Source organism: Artemia sp. Qi Xiang Cuo, chromosome 9 (assembly GCF_049724085.1).
Source record: "Artemia sp. Qi Xiang Cuo chromosome 9, ASM4972408v1, whole genome shotgun sequence".
NCBI lineage: Eukaryota > Metazoa > Arthropoda > Branchiopoda > Anostraca > Artemiidae > Artemia > Artemia sp. Qi Xiang Cuo.
The window spans coordinates 70481027-70501466 of NC_142802.1; the positions used below are offsets into that span (position 1 = coordinate 70481027).

The 20440-nt window shown below is 35.3% G+C and overlaps 1 protein-coding gene and 1 pseudogene across 1 annotated transcript in view; both read right to left on the reverse strand.

Annotated features, from left to right (window-relative positions):
* LOC148948988 (protein TANC2-like) overlaps positions 1 to 20440 on the reverse strand; it is a 205007-nt gene that overhangs the window by 74734 nt on the left and 109833 nt on the right. Inside the window, exons 9-10 of the mRNA XM_089095078.1 lie at positions 18522 to 18770; positions 2649 to 2773 (exon numbers count right to left, since the gene is read on the reverse strand). Coding sequence (XP_088951204.1) covers positions 2649 to 2773; positions 18522 to 18770 — 374 coding nt within the window. The remainder of the gene's footprint in view (positions 1 to 2648; positions 2774 to 18521; positions 18771 to 20440) is intronic.
* Positions 9546 to 11489, reverse strand: LOC148948989 (nuclear protein localization protein 4 homolog pseudogene; annotated as a pseudogene).

Consider the following 20440-nt stretch of genomic DNA (forward strand, 5'->3'; position numbering starts at 1 on the left):
ATCATGCTGTGCGACAATTGGCGAGGAATCAGTTTGCTCTCTATTCCAAGAACGCTTGCTGCCCTCATAATTCTGCAACGTATCCAGCCAATGACCGACAAGCATTTAAGGGACGAACAACACGGTTTCCGCCCAAACCGCTCCTGTGCGCACTTCTTACCATTACGAATGATGTTAGAAGAGACGAACGAGTGGAGACAGAAGCTATACCTAATTTTCTTAGACTTCGAGAAAGCATTCAATTTTGTCCATCGAGATACACTCTGGAAAATATTCAAGTACTACGGTGTCCCTGACAAACTCGTAAGGCTAATTATGGCCCTGTACGAGAGCACGGAGTGTTGCGTACAGATGAGTGAAGGCCAATCGAGATATTTCAGGATCATCTCTGGAGTAAAACAAAGATTGTGTCCTGTCCCCTTTTCTCGTCATACTGGTGATAGATTACATCCTCCGCGGATACACAAATTACGGAATCCCAATCAGAAACGAAAATAAGATTGCAGATATACTCTTTGCAGACGACATTAGTCTCCTCGAATCAGACAAGCAGAAACTCCAACAGTTCTTGGATGTTGTGAAAGAAAATGCACTACTGTTTGGCCTCAAGATAAATGCATCAAAAACTAAAAGTATGGCTGTCACGGGATCTCCCCTCAACATAAAGTGCGGCAACGAGGATGTAGAACAGGTTGTTCAGTTTAAATATCTGGGAAACACAGTAGAGAACACAGGGGCAATAGACAAAGAGATCCATACTCGTATCGGACAGGCTAGTGGCTCGTTTACCAGACTTAAACAGATTTGGCGCTCACAGAAGTTCTCAAACCGGCTAAAACTTCGAGTCTTCAACAGTAATGTCCTCCCAGTTATGCTGTATGGAAGCGAATGCTAGAAGTTAAATCAACAGCAAGAGAAGAGACTCCAAGCCTTTGAGAACAATTGTCTGCGAAGAATCCTTAAAAAAAAAACTAGACACAACACGTCTGGAACCGGACAATACGCCAAATTACTAGGCAACCTCTAGTCATCGACATGATCAGGACCCGAAGATGGAAATACTTGGGACATGTTGTACGAATGAAAGACGACCGAACACCAAAGTCCATCCTCCAGTGGCAGCCGACGAGAACGCGGTGAAGGGGAAAACCAAAGAACACATTATACCGAATATACCAGAGAGACCTTCTCAACGCGAATACGTCCATACAACCCCATTGGGTAGACGTAATGGCAGGAGCCCATTTGAGGGACGACTGGCGTTTCTTCGTCGATGCCTGAGTGCCTTCGGAGGCACAGGAGGATCTAAGGTCTAAGGTCTAAGGAGGTTCATTTGAATAATAAGATTTTTCTTAAAGTTCAGAAAAACTTTAGCGTAAAGAGCGAGGTATTGAGAAAGGGGTAGCCCTCCTCATACAATTATTCCTTTTCGTTTTAAGTTTTGATTTTGCTCCTTACTTTCAGCTGAAAAAAAACTTGCTTTTTATTTCATTTTCTCAAAAACAACACAATAATTTTTGCTGAAAAATTGGTATACTGCACTTTTCCGGTGTAAAAAAAAACTATCTAGATAGATTAAGACTTTGTTTTGTTTCCCCCTTCAACCCCCCTTAGTATTTTTGACAAATTGTTTGCGGACTGAAACTAGAGAGTTCTGAAGGTTGAAAGCATTGAGCCTAAGGAGGAGGAGTTTCAAAATGCAATTTCTTTGTTGATTAATAAGTTGATTCTGAGCTTTTACAGTTTGTTAGCCGATAACTGATTGCTTGATGCTACGCATTGCGGCAGAAAAATTACAATAGTAATTTGTATACCAAGGGACTAAATATACATGTAGTGAAACAACGATATAGATTAGAACGTGAAAGAGCCAGTGTGAAAGAACGATATAGATAGTTCACGACTTTGGAAAAATTCGTTTACTGGCTTTACTTCGGAAAATCATTTTTTTTTTCTATGAATGGCGTCACAAATACCCAGAGGTTGAATACCCCTAATTGTTTCGTAAAAGAGATTAAACCGTCTTTCTTTTAGCCGAGCAAAGTTCAGTCCTCTGGTACTAATTAATAGAATTTAATCAATTTAATCAAATCAAAACATTTTAATCAAAACAAATTTGAATTTAATCAAAACAAATTTAAATTTAATCAAACAAATTTAATCAAAATAAAACAATGTAATTAATAACATAACATAAATATAAAATTTCACAATAAAATACAATATGATGGAAGCAATACAATGAATATTATGTATTTAATATAGTTAAAACATGATTATACCATGATATAATAATAATAGCAATAATAGTACAAAATAATCTAGGGCACGTTCTACGGATGAAGAATGACATATTGCCAAATATTTTCTTTTCGGCCAACCTTCTTGGGCTAAACGGAAAGCAAGTGGTCTGCGGTTGGGGTGGGAGAATGTCATAAAGAAAGATTTTTAAAAAATGGGAGCTTCCTGGGAGGGTGTAAAGAGGGAGGCATTGAATAGATGGAGGAGGAGCGTACGTAGCTGTGTTGGCCACAGGCAGCTTGGTGCTGCGGTAAGTTGTTAGTAGTAGTAGTAGAAGTATAGCTAATAGTATGCACACAAAAAGTTTGAAACGATGCACCAGACATTATTGTAATTGGTTTACTTACCTGACAAAAGTGATAGGCGACAATTTTAGATGCAATACTTCGGAGAACTTCAGTAATTTGACTAGGAGAAGGTCGAACCGAGTATATACTATCCTCTACTCTAGTCGGCCTTGATGGGGGTGGCACTGAAATAATAATAACACTTATTTTTTGGAAAAAAAAACTGAAAAACTTTCAGTTGACCAAGACCAAGTGCAAAAGAACACAACAGCAGATTTCTTTTGCTCTCGAGATCATTAGAGTTCCAACTCTTATCAGTCAGTCCAAACAGTATAGGTAATTTACACGAGTGGGAATTGGCGCTAGTGTCGACATAAAATTATCAAAACATAAAATACCAAGAAGGAGAAGAAGAACAAGAAGAAAAAGGGATTTATTAACAGAAATAAACACATTGACAACAAGTGTCGACAAAAATTATAAGCATTAACAAGTGTTTGGCGTTCCTTGACATTTATTTAGTGTAATAATAAGGCAAATTAGTGTAGTAATAAGCATCTGATCTCCGATTCTAAAAAAAAACGCAAAACGTAAAATAAAAAAAAATCTAAATAAAAAAAAAATCTAAACATAAAATACCAAGAAGAAGAAGAAGAAACAAAGTGATTTATTAACAGAAATAAACACATTAATAACAAATGTCGACAAAAAATTATCAGCAACGTCAAGTGTCTAGCGCTCTTTGACATTTATTTAGTGTAATAACAAGGCAAATTAGTGTAGTAATAAGTATCTGATCTCTCATTAAAAAAAAAACACAATTGCGGAGTATGCAAAAGATACCAAGAAGAAGAAGAAAAAGGGATTTATTAATAGAAATAAACACATACAGATAAACAACAAACCCAAAGTTTATAAACTAGTATGGGTAGACATCATCCTTTACAAAACTGTACATACACAATCGCCACCAGCCATCCTTACCCCCTCCCAAAAAACAATAATAGAGTAAAATAAAAGACACCAAACGTTAGATGGCGTTGGCGATTTTTTTGAACACTAGCCCCAGCTCCCACTCTTATTGTAAGTCACCCATACTCTTAAACGTCAGTCAATATTCTTCCTAAAACTGGTCTGGTACCTTTAAACAAAACCTGTCTAAAATAAAAATAAGTATATAACATAAACAATGTAAAAGAAATATAATGTAACTGTCTAAAACAAATATAATATAAAGAGGGAGGCATTGAATAGATTGGGATGGAGGAGGAGCGTACGTAGCTGTGTTGGGCTCAGGCGGATTGTTACTGCCGTGAGTTGTTAGTAGTAGTAGTGTCTAAAACGAATTAATGTTGAAAACATTATTATTTTTCTCATGACTTTTTGGGCTACAAGATATTCGTAAGTTAATATTTGATAAATTGTGCTGTCTTCCTTTTTAAATCAGAAAGTAGTTGAAAATTTGAGTTCCTGATATCAAAATCATTTTCTTTCGTATATAAGATGCACGAGTAAATGTTTCTTGTACAAAAAAAAACTGCTTCAAAATAACAATAGACAAATTTACACATTTTTTAGTTTTTCCACTGTCCCATGGAAATTATGCTCCGTGTCATAGCGCCTTTTGAATTACTGCCGTCGTTTTACCCTAGATCAGATACAGGGGTGCTAATTCATAGAAACGTGTGAGAGAGATGTGAAGATTTTCTCGAATTTTTCGAACGAATATACAAAAACGTATTTTTCAAAATCTAGGGCAAGGGCAATTTTGTATTTTCGATTTTTTTTTTTTAATGAGAATTCCAAAAAGGGTGTTTTCTGAACCAAAAGGTGGCGAGCAGGGGTGGCACCCTGTTCCCTTTTTAACTGATATCCCTGATTAGATAAATTACAAGTTCTTTTTCGATGATAATTTACAAAATAATATATACCAAACAATGATTTTGGTATTAGTCTAAAGGGGTTACTCCCTCCGCTACCTGATGTACATCTCAGAGCGCCACTTTTTCGAGCACGTGGTACATTTTCACCAGGCATGGCCTATTTCTACCGAGTGTCACGTGTCGTCTTGTATACTAAATCTTAGAAAGTGGAAGACCCTTCGTATTAGTTTTCGAAATGACTAAATACAGACCTCAAGAATTTTCTTATGAAAACTGAAACTAATTAGGATGAAAATTAATTTCTTGAAATATTTAATTTCAAGTTTAATTTTTTAATTTCTTAAATATTTCTTGTATTAAACGCAAGGTATCATGCAAACTTATACTAAATCTTAGGAAATGCGATAATTTCTGCCCCAAAAAACAAAAAATTTGATTCATTTACAGAGTTGACGCTGGCAAAGATAGGCAATTTAATGTCTTTTCATACTGCAGTCTATTCAGAGATGTTTGATTAATACCTTGTTTTTTTCTTAAAAATTAAGGTTTTTAACGAATTTTCCCAGACTTTTTATATATATTTAGTTACTTATAATCCAAAGTTTGAAGCTTAGTAGAAATCGTTGTAAAAAATCGGTTCCAAAAGTTCGAAGCTTAACAGAAATCAGTGTTCGAAATCGGACTTGCTGTAATAATCAAATATCTTTGAATAGACTGCAGTATGAAATGATATTGAATTGCGGAAAGAGTAAAAAACGGGTAATTGCTAAAATATTTGCATAAATTTTAACAAATTTGAAGTTTAGTAGATATTGAGAAATCGGACTTGCTTTAATAATCCGATATCTTTGAAAAGACTTCAGTATGAAAAGGCAACAAACTGTCTGCGGTTAGAAGACAAGCGACAATGAGAATCTATATATAGAAGCCTGCCGTTTGCCGAGTGCACGCAGATATCAAATATCTTTGAATAGACTGCATTATGAAAAGACAACAAAGTGTCATGTTTTTTTTCGGGCGGAAATTGTCTTATCTCTCTAGCTTTAGTTCTTAATTGTCTTAGTTCTCTAGCTAATTAGTAATTTCATTCGTAATTAGTTTCAGTTTTAATAAGAAAATTATTAAGGTCTGTATTTAGGCATTTCGATAACTAATACGAAGCGTCTCCACTTTCTAAGATTTAGCATACCAGATGAAACGTGACACTCGGTAGAAATGAGCCATACCTGGTGAAAATGTACCACGTGCTCGAAAAAGTGGCGCTTTGAGATGTACATCAGCTAGCGGAGTGAGCAGCCCCCTGACACTAATGACAAAATTAGTGTTTGATATTTATTATTTGATAACTTATGGTTGAGAAGCAGCTTGTAATTTATCTATTCAGGGGTTCTAATTAAAAGAAGAACTATTTGCCACCACGGCTCGTCAACTCTAGGTTCAGAAAATACCTATTTTGATATTATGATTGAAGAAAAAAAATCGAAAAAGAAACAAATACGTCTTTGTATCTTCGTTTGAAAAATGGGAAAGTCTTCAGACTCTCCCCACCTATATTTTCGTTAATTGGCACCCCTGTATTTAATCCAGACCTTAACGACGCCAGTAATTCAAAAGGCGCTATGTTGCGTAATATAACTTTTACAGGACAGTGTTGAAACTAAAAAATGTGCAAATTTGCCTATGATTATTTTGAAGTAGTTGCCATGGTTGCAGCAGTAACTTAAACCTAGTAAAGAACGAACAATAGCCCATAGTAACCAAAAGTTGAAAAGCGTGTTTTGAAAAAAAAACTGCCTGCTAAGCAGAAATTGCCATCTGACACTGACTCAGGAATGGTAACTATTATTTCGGTTAATCTTTAGAGTAAAAGTTTATTGTGAAAAGAAATTTATGGTGGTTTCGAATTTTGTTTTTATTTATTTGATTTTAATGTAACAGAGAAAATGCCATACTTTCTGGATATTTTTTTTTTTTTTTAAATGGCAGATGTCGATATTCTCATAATAGTACAGGCAAACTAGCCAAAAATATGGGTCGACCCCGTACAAATTGCAACAGAAATGATTTTTATACCATACTGCAGAGAAAAAAAAAGCTCAACAACATATCCAACGTTGCACATCGAAGCAAAACTAGTTTTTTTTTTTTTTTTTTTTGCTTTTCATGTCAATTTTTTCAGTTTTTCAAAACAAAATGAACTGTCGGTAAATGTTGGTTTTTCCTCATATGAAGTACCGTCCCGATGTAACTTGAAGAGCTGAACCCGAAAATGAAAACAAATTTGACGTACAAAGTACCAGAAAAAAGTTTCATAGTCATCAATATGTGATTTTACCCTTCGCATCGTTGTGATCTCTTTTTCACCATACTATTAGAAAGCAACTATCCTGACATAAGATGATGAGCTGAACCATAAAATTCAATTAACCGGACATAATGTCTGCTAAGAAAACCCGTTTCATATTCATCAATATGCACTTTTTATTTTTATTTGACTTGTTTCTGTTATCACTTATTGTCGACCAATTTGTCGATTGTTGGTAAAAAAAAGAATAAGTGGGCTGATAAATTATGGTTGGCTCGTTTAGAAGACCAGTTAACGTACATGAGGCAGCTACACCACTTTCATTACCTTCGTATGCAATAAATTATATAAACGTTTCGTCCCACACTTTTTCCAAATGATTTCTCGGATAAAGCGGTAAGCTAAAAAGTCACAGCTGAAAATTACCCCGAGTAATCATTTATTAGGTCACGTTAATGCCCGTGTTTGATTTCTTGCCATCTATAGATACAAAAAGTCATTCAATATATCCGCCACCTAACAAGCTGTTCCAGTACAGAACCTCGAAACTGTGGTTCCAATACTCCGATAAGGTATCCATACTGCGAAATTTCTTAAGAGCCGAACGATCTGTGTCATGGGATCTCCACTTAAAATCAGCCTGTGACATGCTACCTTATCTGGCGGCATCTGGGCACAACAATTGCACAAAATCTGTCGATAGGCATAAACCCTACCGTAAAAGACCGCTCAAAGTAAATGTTATTGATCAACCTCAACCTCCGAATTCAACATCATTGCCAGCACCGCCAAAACAGGAAGAAGAAGATATATAGTTACTTCACCACTTTGAGTTACCACTTTGAGTTTGCTGCAAAAGTGCTATTCCGAGTAAATCTAATCTTTCACATGTCATACTGTAATGGCTTTTAATCGGTTGGGGTTCTCATGGGTTCAGCAAGAGTAATATTTTGACTAGAACCCCGTAAAGTATGATATGAATACGTATAATTTCATTAATGCGGGTTGTGAGATGTTTAGCAAGAGCAGTATTCTGAGAAAAGCTCCGCTTACAAATGTCACACTTCTACGGCTTTTCACCAGTGTGAGTTCTCCCATGCACAGTAAGAACACTATTCTGTTTAAATCACCGCTTACATACGTCACATATGTATGACCTTTCACCAGTGTGGGTTCTCAGGTGTTTAACAACTGTACTCTTTAGACTGAAACCTCGCTCACATTCGGCAGGCTTGTACGACTTTTCACTCGTGCGTATTTTCACATGTTGAGTGAGGTAACCATTTGCAGAAAAGCTTCTGTTGCATGTAGAGCACTTGTATGGCTTATCACCGGTATGGGTTTTCTCATGTGTATGACAAGATTCCATTCCTGACTAAAACTGTGCTCGCATACGTCACACTTGAAAGACTTTTCACCCGTGTGTATCTTCTCATGCCGAATAAGATGACTATTTTGAAAAAAGCTCTCATTGCATGTATCACACTTGTATGGCTTTTCACCGGTGTGGATCTTCACATATGTAATGAGATGACCATTTTGAGAAAAGCTCTTATTACACGTATCACACTTGTACGGCTTTTCACCGGTGTGGATGGTCAGGTGAGACTATTCAGAATACTATTACTTGAAAATCTCTTCTTGCACACATCGCACTTGTATGACTTTCCAAGGTGTTTCACAAGATTGTCGCTTAAAGATCGTTCATCGTCATTTTGAAAAGATGTTTCACTCTTCTGATTTGCTGCGTCCTCTTCATTTTCGTCTAGTAGTTTCTTCAGCTGGTTAGTCAGCTTCTTTGTGGCTTTATTATCATCAAAATGTCTACTCATGAGATGATTTTATTCGATAGCTCAGGTTCAGTTGAGTCCATTTGAAACCGATTGGACTGATTGGTTTCATTTGCAAAAACGATCGCATAACCAGAAGCTTGTTCATTTATTAAATTCATCTTTGAGAATTAAAACTTTAAATGACTCCATTTTCGTTGAGCTTCAAGTTAGTGTCACAACAAGTAACACACTTGTATGGCTTTTCACCGGTGTGTATTTTCACCTGTTGAATGAGATGACCATTTGTAAAAAAGCTCCTGTTGCATGTACAGTACGTGTATGACTTTTCACCGGTGTGGATGGTCAGGTCTCTTATTTGAAAATCTGTTCTTGCATGCATCACGCTTGTATGACTTTTCATTAGTTTGAGAGCTATTAGGTGTTTCAACAGATTGCTGCTTATAGATCGTTTCTCGTCATTTTGAAAATATGTTTCATTCTTCTGACTTGCTGCTTCGTCTGGTTGTTACTTCAGCTGGTCAGTCAGCTTCATTGTAGCTTGATTATCTTCACAAATGTCTACTGATGAGATGATTATATTCGATAGGTCAGTTTCACTTGAGTCCGTTTAAAACCAATTCAACTGATTGGTTTCGTTCGCAAAAATGATGACATGGTCAGAGGCTTGTATTAAATGCAAGGTATCGTGTGAACTCATACTAAAGCTGGAGAAATAAGACAATTTCTGCCCTAAAAGAACCAGACATTTAATTCATTAAGTTGACTTAGGAAAAGACTATATTAACGTATGTCCTAATTAGTATAAAGAAAGTATAAAATCAACAGAACCTTCAAAGTGTTTTTGCTTCAATGAAAACTAAGTAGTTTGTTCGATGGAAAATTTTATTCATCCAAAAGAGCACCAATTGGGTGGGGAGATCTCAACTTAAATCATAAACTCTAGGAAATAACTTAACCTAAAAGTAGTATCAATAATTTACAAGAATATCAGGCCATAATTAGGTATACGACAAGCCTGACAACATGGTGTGCGATTGACATTGATGTAGAAACAGTGTTGACACTGCCATTGAAACTTGTCTTCGTCACTAGATTCGTCACTCGTCGTCACTATATTCATCACTTCGTCACTATATTCGTCCCTAGACCAAGATCTATTACTTTCGTTTTCAGAGTAACTGTTGTTAGAGCAATCGTTATCACCTTCGTCATCAGAGTTCTCACAGACAACTTCTTTAAGATGCTGCTCTAAAAGAGTCCATTGATCCATGTAAAGATCAAGCCACTCTAAAGCTTGATCTTTACTATGATTTGTTACTGCTGCAATTAAAGGTTTTATATGCTCTTTAATGGGGACAAAATCAATTGAACATATGAAAATCAAAAAATGGAAATCTGACACAGCTTGTAAGAAATCGTCAGTTCTAAACTGCCGCAAATAACGCTTCAGAACACAAAAACTTTGAAGCATTGTCATATCTGACCTATTTTCGATGGGAAACGAACGACGTGGAATATGAAAAGTATAGATTGGCTCTAAGGGAGTTGCCACAGGGATATCTAGCAAGAAATATTCGACAGGGAATGGATTAGCAAGCTTTGAAACTTTATTGTTATACTCATCAGTATCTATAAAATAAACATCAGGCACGGGCTGGTCCTTGGTAGACTCCTTAACATAAGCAAGTCCTGGTGCCTCCTTAGCTGGAATGATAATTCCTTCTTTTGCTAAGGACACGCACTGGTTGGACACTTGGAATCCTTCCAGGTGAATTTGATGTTCATTATTTCCCGTGAGACATACAGTTACGAATTTAGATCCGAATTTTCCTTGTGATGAATATTTACAAGGGTTTGGATGCTTCGCTTGCAATTTTCCAGCAATACAGCATTCTTGTGCAGAGAGAAAAAAAGTATCTTTATTTCGAAGATTATGCACTGTTCCTTTTAGTGAATCATATACGGCTAAATCCGTAAAAATCCATCCCACTCTCTGTAGCCCAAGACCCTTTGCAATTTCCAAAACAGTTTTCTCAAAAGGATTTTCAAGCACATTCACATTACTTCGACTATTCTCTTGTGGAGGTTCATAAATAGCCGCAACAACAGCTTGTATACCCAAGGGCACACCTTCACAGATCTGGTAGCGTCCATATAAATAACCCATTCTTTGGTTCCCCGTCTTCCTCCAATAATCTACAAATTGATCAACAATATGACCATTCTCAAAAACAATGTTGTCAACATGCCTGTAGCCCTGCTGCTTCAAGGTTATGGCACGATGACTGCAGTTCGAACAGCCTCCTTTCAGATCTATCGAATGACCAGAACAGCTTGACTTGACTGAATATGAAACATCCTCGAGGTCAGCGTATTTTCCCTGGTCTGCTCCAGATCCAATTTTTCTTAAATAAGCGTGAAATGACAAATACTTTATTTTTTGTTCTGTCAAGTAAGACTCGTCGAATGGATCAAGAGTACAGCAGTTAAGACACTGAATCATGCTGTTCGATTCATGCAGACACCCCAGCCCTCTGGATCTTTCAATCCGTCCAGTCTTAACTTCCAGCATCTGATCTACAGCATCTTCTAAAACATTACTCTTTATCGGTAAATTAATCTTTGTCTCTGATTCTGTGTTACTTGACAATGTTCTGGCAACAGATTTTGGCACTAAATCAAATAAGGAAACACTGCTAGTTCGGACCAAGAACAATCGTTCACCATTTGAGAAATTCAAATCCTTTATGTGACGCGTTTTTTCTAAACTCGGAAGACCATTCCTATTGACGCTAAGGACAAAGTCTTGGCTTATCAATCTAAAAGAGTCGTAGACCTTTTTATACAGGTCGTTAATTGAATAATTTTCATCAATGTTGATGCGTATAACACCTTCTTCCGATTGAATTCGAAAAAGCATTACTTACCTAGATAGAAAGAATTTTAATTGGTGCAGCAAGTATACAAATTGGTTGATAATTGCTTACCATTGTCCTTTTAAGGAAACAACTATACTTCCATCAATATTATTTGCCATCGTAATGGTTTTTTCCCTAAATATTTATGCATTTATCAGTTTTCTGGAAATACAATTAGCTTGAACGTAAAGAGAAACGCATTAAACTATGGACTCTGACGGTATTTTCGTTACACCCTTGGCAAGGAGCGAGGATTTATGTTTATTCTGGGTAGAAGGAGATTTATGATTATAATAATAATGTTCTTCTAATGATCGTCTTTTAATATAAACCTAGCAAAAAAACAACTAATTTTGAAATTTTCAGGTATTTTTCTGGTTGGAATTAAAAAATTAATGTTATTGCTCAGACATCATAAATATTTTTGCAGTTTACATAATAACTTTAGCAATCCTGAACTGAGAACTAAAATAAAATAAAATTATCTTGTCGAAAGATAAACGTGTATGAATATTGCACTATAGAACTTAAATATTGCAGTTAGAACTTAGCAAAAATAAAAACTAATTTTATAATTTTCAGGTATTTTTCTAGTTTTAATTTAAAAAATTTAAATTATTTCTCAGACACCATAAATTGCTGTTTACATAATAACTTTAGCGATACTGAACTGAAAACTAAAATAAAATAATATTATCTTGTCCGAAGATATACGTGTGTGTATAAATATTGTACTCTTTTATTGCGTCTTATATGACGTAATAAGTGAAACTAATTTTGAAATTTTCAGGTATTTCTATAGTTTTAATAAACAAAATTAAACTACAGCACAGACACCATAAATATTTTTGCAGTTTACATAATAACTTTAACGATCATGAGCTGAGAACTAAAATAAAAAAAAATTTATCTTGTCAAAAGATAAATGTGAATAAATATTGCATTCGCTTATTATGTCTTATGTGACGTAATAAGTGAAACTAATTTTTTAATTTTCAGCTATTTTTCTAGTTTCAATGAAATAATTAAAATTGTTGCTCAGACACCATAAATATTTTACTTTTAAGAGTAATCGAATAATAATTAAATTTTTGAATGAGCTGCTAGTGGTAATTTTTTGCACTAGCCAGTTTTATTAAAAACGCGTGTTTTAATTTAGAGGTGCATTGGTAGTAGTTTGTTCTTTACTAGCATGCACCTATCGCTCCAACCATGATAAAGCTGTAATTTTTTTATGTATTACAGAATTTTACAAATCTGCGTATTTTAAAAGTGTACTGAATTTTGCGACACTTATATTTTGAACTTTGGCAATTTCTCCATAACTTTTTGCTTTTTTATAGTTATTTACTGGCTGAAATATTTTCCTTTCTGATAGTCTTTGAAATATCATCTATAATTTCCATGTATTTTATTTTCTACTGATCCTTCTCTTATGTGTTCCTCTTTTTTCTGTAATTCATCCTGTGTTCATTAATGTCTTGTTCCTTTGCTCCTTCCGTACTATATCCTTCGCTCTCCTACTCCTATGTTTGTTCCTGTTTTCGTTCATGCATTAGTTCCCTTGAATACTTTTGTGTATTCTCAGCTTTTGAATGTTTCACAATCACTTTGTGTTATGTCATCTTGCAGGTCGCAGTACAAATGGAAAACTAAGGAAAATTGTTTTTTTTTTTTTTTTGAAAAGTACATCTGCCTTTAGTTCAATAGCTTTTGACTCTTAAAGAGGAAACCATATCTTTCAATTTTCAATCTAAAGAGCACTCTCCTATTTTTGTATCTTTGTATCCTATTTTTGTATCTTTGTATTTATGTATTTTTGTATTTTTGTATTTTTGTATTTTTGTAGGTTGGAGAATTTTTGTATGTAGGCATATCTTGAGCGGTTGGAGAAAACGTAGTAAATAAAGCCCGCGTCATCTTCTGTCAACAAATTTTCTATTCTTTTCTTTTCTTTTATCCTTACTATTTTTCTATAAGACATGGTGTCATCCATATTTCTTTAATGATAGACAAGCTTGCGGGTTGGATCTGTAAGCCTTGAGAAAACATTTTTGACCTTAACCTTGATTGATGAGAACCAAACCATGCATGTGACTTATGTCCAAATTCCTTTTCTTTTTTCCTTGTTTTCCCTTTTCTTTTTTCCTTACGTTTGCTTTTCTTTTTTCCTTACTTTTTTCTATGAGATACGGTGCCATTTAATATTTCTTTAAAAATAGACTAGCTTGCAAATTGGTTCTGTAAGCCTTGTTAAGATATTGTTGAACTTAATCTTGACAAATGAAAAAAGACATTAGTTTTCACTGTCATGGAAGTTACTTCCACAAGTTTTTTTGTGACTGCACAATTTTAATTAATAAACCGCTACAGTCATGATAAATACATTGCAAATACAAAAAAGCCTATGTCTTTGTCATAGTTGGAATAGTAAAAGACGAACCACAGGATATTAACTTGTGTCGCTTTTCATTGGTTTTGGTTCTCATATCTTCAGCAAGTGTAATATTTTGACTGAGACCCCGCTTGAAAATGGCAAACAATGTGGGGTTTTCACCGTCATAGGTTCTCAGGTGTGGTGTTTAGCAAGGCAAAAGTGTTACTCCGGTTAAACCTGAGCATGTCGTACTTGAATGGCTTTTCATCTGTTCAAAAACAGTAATTTTTACTAGAACCCAACTAACACATAATGTGTATAATTTATAATTTCATCAATGTGGGTTCTGAGGTGTTTAGCAAGAATAGTATTCCGAGAAAATCTCCGCTTACACATGTCCCACTTGTACGGCATTTCACCAGTGTGAATTCTCCGATGCACAGTAAGAGTACTATTCTGTTTAAGTCCTCGCTTACATACGTCACATATGCATAGCCTTTCACCAGTGTGGGTTCTCAGGTGTTCAACTAGAGTATTTTTTAGACTGAAACCCTTCTTACATTTTTTAAACTTGTAGGCCTTTATCCCCGGTGTGACTTTTCACATGTTGAATGAGCTGACTATTTTAAGAAAAACTCCTGTTGCATGTGCAGCATTTGTATAGCTTTTCACCGGTATGGGTTCTCATGTGCATGGCAAGATTCCACTCCCGACTAAAACTGCGCTCGCATACGTCACACTTATACGGATTTTCACCGGTAAGTCGAGAGGCCTTGGCAAGGATGATTTGACATTTAAAAAAATGTCTGCTCAAACTAAGACACTGTAGTAAATTATTTAGATTCCATTAAAAAAAGAAAAAAATGTTTAATTGAAGGATTTTGATTATATACATAGGTACATTAAACAAATTAAGTGTGTTAATTTTAATCAAATTCGTCATTTACAACGAAAGTCAATTTTAGTTATCCTGGCTGTAGCAATTGCTACAAACCAACAAACCAAACAAATCAAACCAAACAAAACAAAAACAAAAAAAAACAAATTGTAAAAAATTGTAAAAAACAAACCAAAATTGAACAAAAAGGTTTGCAAGAAAACAAAAAGTGATAAAATATTCCCTGTGTAACATTACTTTGAAGATACTAACTTTCATTCAGATTCATCTGACAATTAATTTGTAATTGTGATAAGAAATTTTGAGAATTAAGAAAAAGCCGGATTCATTCAAATGCATGTGTAATTTCATTTGATGTCATAGAAATATTTACACATTCGCATAAGCATCGTTTTACTGCTTTGTTTCAAGTCATATTAAAAAAAAACAGCAGTTTCAGTTGAATTAAAAAATTCGGACGTGAATTTCATTCCTCCTTCCTGTATATCCTCTATAGAAATTAAACGTTCCTTATTCCATTGTACTTGATTTTTGCTGTTTCTTGTTCCAGACCTTTTTCTTTAGCTATTCAGATTCATTAATCTGAAAAGCTTGCGTCACAGATACAAAAAACGATTCGACCACCCCTGGTGAAAAAATGATACAATTTTGCTCTGTGAATGTAAAAAAAATGTGACGTCATTCACATGTTTCTTTTTCTGACATGAATTCAATTCTTCTTTCCTGTTTATCCTTCACAGACCCCAAAAATATTCACTCGGTTCCAAGGAGGTAAATAAATTCGGGCGTGACCCATTTTCTCTCTCCTGTGTATCTTTGCAGATGCTAAAATAAAACTTTTTGATTCTTTGGTGAGAAATCGGCAATTTCAACTGAACTAAGTAATTATGACTGGAATTCAATTCTTTCTTCCTGTTTTCCTTCACAAACTCACGCACGTTAAACCAAAACCTTCATTCATTTGTAATTTTGCTTTGTCTTCTAACAGCAGATTTCATTGTGAAACATTATGCTTTGCAATTCAATGTGATTTTGTTGTCTCTTGTTCCATGCCTTTTTCTTTAGCTGTTCAGAGCCATTGGTCATCTTGTGTAATTTTCCTCCTGTCATAGATACTAAAAAACATTTCCCCTTCCTGTTTATCCTTCCCAGACTCACACAAGCTAAACTAAAATGTTGCTTCATTCCATTCTAATTTTACTTTGTCTTCTAACAGCAGATTTCGTTGTGCAACGCATTCCTTTGCCATTCAATATGATTTTTGCTGCTTCTTGTTCAATGTCGTTTTCTTTAGCTGTTCAGTCATTTATCATCTTGTCTAATTTTACATACGTCATAAATATTAAAAACGATATGAACGGTCCTGGGGGGAAAATGATGCAATTTATGCTCTTGAAATGTATATGACGTCACTCACATGAATTTTTTCCTAAATTAAGACTTTAAACGAATTTTCTTAAATTTGTGATCTATCTATATACATAATTAAATATACATTTACTCGTTTAAAGAGAGTAGATAAATATACATTTATTACTCTCTTTAAACGAGCAACTATGTATGCATTTATTTACACAAATTTTTTCTTGAAAACGGCTCTTTTTTCTTTTTTTTTTAATTGGAATCCTGGGGTACCGTTTACGCAAGTCTGACCTTTCTTCAACAGACCTTAGTCCACTTCTAAAAAATACATCAATAGTGTTTCTTTCGTTGAAGATTAGCAGCATACCCAAAAGCAGGAGGAGTCATTTCTTTTCCTTAAGGAGGAGTCATACATCTCACTATTTGTTTCTATTCTTTTTTCTGTGATACATATCACACACTGGAAAAGGCCTTTGGAATTCTCCTAGTTGGAATAGTAAACAGCGAACCACAGCAACTCGAGCAGCAGAGTCACTCAAATACGACATCATATCCCAGAGAAGCAAATTTTAAAAGATACATATATTATAAATATTGTCAAAAGATACGTACGTTAAATCATCCTGTATATGAAGCAGCAGTTTTGGTCAAAACCGCATTCCATATTTTATGTTATGTTTTGTTACTTACGAAACGTAGAAATATTTTATCTTTCATAACACTTACCATTCCAGAATCAACTTGAAATGGTGATTTTTCCTCACTTGACATTCATTTTCAAATGCGTTTTTAAATTTCTGGTTAGTATGGGCTAGGGTTAGTTCTTTACTATGTTGCCTCTAAGGGGACTACCATGACGAAGAATGTAAATATTATTTTTTTTTCTTATTCAAGATTCAAGATTTTTTATTTCAAACAAAATAAACAAACACAAATAATTGAATAAAGCCATCGGGGAACTGAGCTCGAAAAGAAGGCTATTTAGTATTACCTTTCTTTCATATCCACCAAAAATAAAGAAAAAAGAAGAAAGATAAACCAAAAACATCATATTATAGAACAGGAGATTGACCCAAGCACGGCAAATCCCAAATATTTTTCTTACTAAATTGCTTTTTTCAAAATTTGATTACTTCATTTACATTAAATTTGAGCTCTATTCTTTCTATTTTCAACAGCTTCTGCGACACTAGTGTTTACAAATAAGGTTAACAAAGACGACTTTAGAATTATATATAGACTTAAAATGAAAATAAAATCAATTGCAAAAAATGAAACTCAACCATAGACAGGACTCTCAATAGCGACCCACACACCTGAGACTTTTTTTCTACCCTAAAAAAAGTAAATAAAATAATAATAGAATACGAATAATATAAGTAAAAAAACTAAAATAATAATAACCAAAGAATTGGCATTGGGTCCCAACCTTTTACCTTCTATGATCCAAACCTGTAAATTAAGGGTAATAGTCCCTTGGATAAACAGCGAAATTATTCAAGTTAGAAATTTCTTTGCAACAATCATGGAATTATAAGAAAGACGAAAGGCTATTTTAATATCGACACCTGCCCTTGAAAAAAATATCCTGAAAGCCACTCGCCATTTTCTCTGTTATATTTAAATCAAATAGATAAAAAAAATATGGTGGCAGTGCCTGTCTTTGAGGGTGGCAGGCAGTGCGACAGCACCGGGCCCCGCACCAACTGGGCCTCCGCACTAAAAGGGCCGAATATGTTACGAATTACAATCACGTGAGTGATTTTGTGTGCCTTTGTTTTACTGCAGCGTGGAAGTGTTTTTACAAACGTAATACATTCATTTGTTATAACTCAGAATGCCACGATGCAAATTCTGTCAGCGCGAAGAATAACTTATAAGCGATAGAACGCATGCAGCATCCTTCGTCGTTGCGCGGTTATTATCTGCCGTCTTGTTGAAACCAAAGAAGTTTTCGCTGAACCCTCGGAATCACCACTCCCCACGGTAAAGGTAATATACAGTAGGGAAAAGTCCTATACTCCCCATTGAAAATTTTTGACACATATCTAAAACCAAACAGGATTCAGGACCCCGCCTTCGCGCACGCGCAATGACATACATTTCCGATGGAAAACCAAGTAGCAACTGAAATACGGCTCTGATGTGTATGCTCAGAGTCTATCTATGGCTCTGGCGTATATGCTCAGAGTCTAATTATGCGATATGAAATGTGTGTCATGTCTGGAAAAATATTTTGCTACTTACATATACTTCTACTGTGCCACTCCCGCTGGAGGCCACATTATTATTACTCCCGCTAAATTATGACCACAACGTCAGGCCCCAAGCAATGGCGGCTGCACAAGGTCTCACGCACTAGCAAGGCCACCTCTGTATGGAGGGAAGAACACTAACCTGAAGATCCTTTTCTTCCAAAACAGCTGTAGTCAACAAGCTGCAATATGATTGCTGTTTTTCCGGATCCAGTATTACCACTAAGGATGATGCCTCGTTCCCCTCGTTCCTGGAGAAGGGAGGAGCTAAGTTCCCGGAAAAGCCAATGACGTCCAACAAATAAAGGATCGTTATCACCTTCTGACTGTGGCACTTCGAAGTAAAGAGGTCGTAGCGGAACTACGGGGGGAGGAAAGTCGTAGCTTTTAGCTGAAATTTAAAAAAGTATTTAAGAATCTAAACAATAAAAGAAAAAACAAAAGGATAAGCCTTAAAGATATGAAATGTGAAGTTCAGTTTTCTTTTTAGCGTGTGTTTTCTGTTTGTTTGTTTTTCTGCCTGCATTCCCGGTCACAAAACCTTGCAGGGGTATATGATGACGTATTTGCTTTTATTAGGAGGTCAAGATATAAATCTGACTAACTCAGTCTTTTATAACTTCTGTATGTAGTCACAATAATACTTTCAACAAATTACGATTGCCACAAAAAATATGGAAAAAAACATGTCTTCGAGCCTAGGGACGTAAGCAGGAGGGGTCTCGGGGCATGCCCCCTTGAAATAATAGATTTGTCCGGAATTCACGAGCACTTCTTACAGAAACTACATAAAAAAAAATAATGTTCACCTCCCAACCCCGAAAAAAATGTCTGCGTGCTTGCATCATCGAACCCTAACTAATTTTATTAAAGTTCCATCAACCCAACCAGTTGAAAACTCAAACCAGCTTAAAACCCAATTCTTTTTCAAATTTTATACTATTTTTGCTTCAGATTTTGGCCTCTGAGTGGTTCGAATATTGAGCCTTTTTCATTCAGATTTGTGGCTTCGAACATTGGATGCATTACGAAAGAGCCCAGGACAGGTTCAGTTGGACAAGAGCATTTCATATTCTGCGTTTTTACGAGGGGCAAGGGACAATATTTTGTATCTGATCCTCAAAATGTTTTTGCACCACAAGCACGTATGGGATTATAATCAATGTACAGTTAAATATCAAGGTAAATGAAAAGGCACTATGTGTTGTCAAGCTATCAAAATGGCGTATCTGCAACATCATCGAAATTATCAGAGGTATTTTCCTAACTAACGGTACTTTTCTGGGTTCTTTCGTAATGTATACATTAACAAATATGGCATTCGGCCAAGATGCAGTCCTGGGCATTACATAGCTTTAACATAGAAAAAACACTATCACATGATATCATTCATATAGACAACAAAGCCTCGGTCCTGGTGATAAAAACCGTATATAGGCGACAATATCTACAAAAAAAATATAAAAGTTAGTATGGCTACCATGTCCAACGAAGTAGCTAGAACCCCAGGGCTTTTTTTGGGGGGGGTACAAAAACGTCAAAAAACGCATCAAAAATTTGGTTACGTTCATTTTTGTTACATTTTTACGAATTGGAAAAACATTTTTTTTTTGGGGGGGGGGAGGCGGGTTAAAACACCCTGCCCCCCTATGGATATGGCCATGACGCCTATATGACCCATTAAGCCATCTACGCAGAGTTCAGCCATGTAGCTTTGTGATTTGTTGAGTAAGAGCTAAAAATCCAAGCAAAATTTATCTTTTGAATACCTACAGATTATGATACAAATTAGTTTAAAATAATGAATAAAATATTTGAAAAGCATAGACGAGACGAACTCAACTGAAATGATCTGATAGATAGTTAAATATTCTCTGTGGTAAGAATGTGGAATATTTACACTGGTCACACAGGCAACATAATATATCACATTAAAGTCATCCATCATTCCTTTCCACCGTATTATCTTACAAAGTTTATCTTACAAAAATGGGAAGAAGTGGAAATCCAATTTTTAAGGAAAATGACCATCATAATCGTTATACAATTTTGGTAGTATCA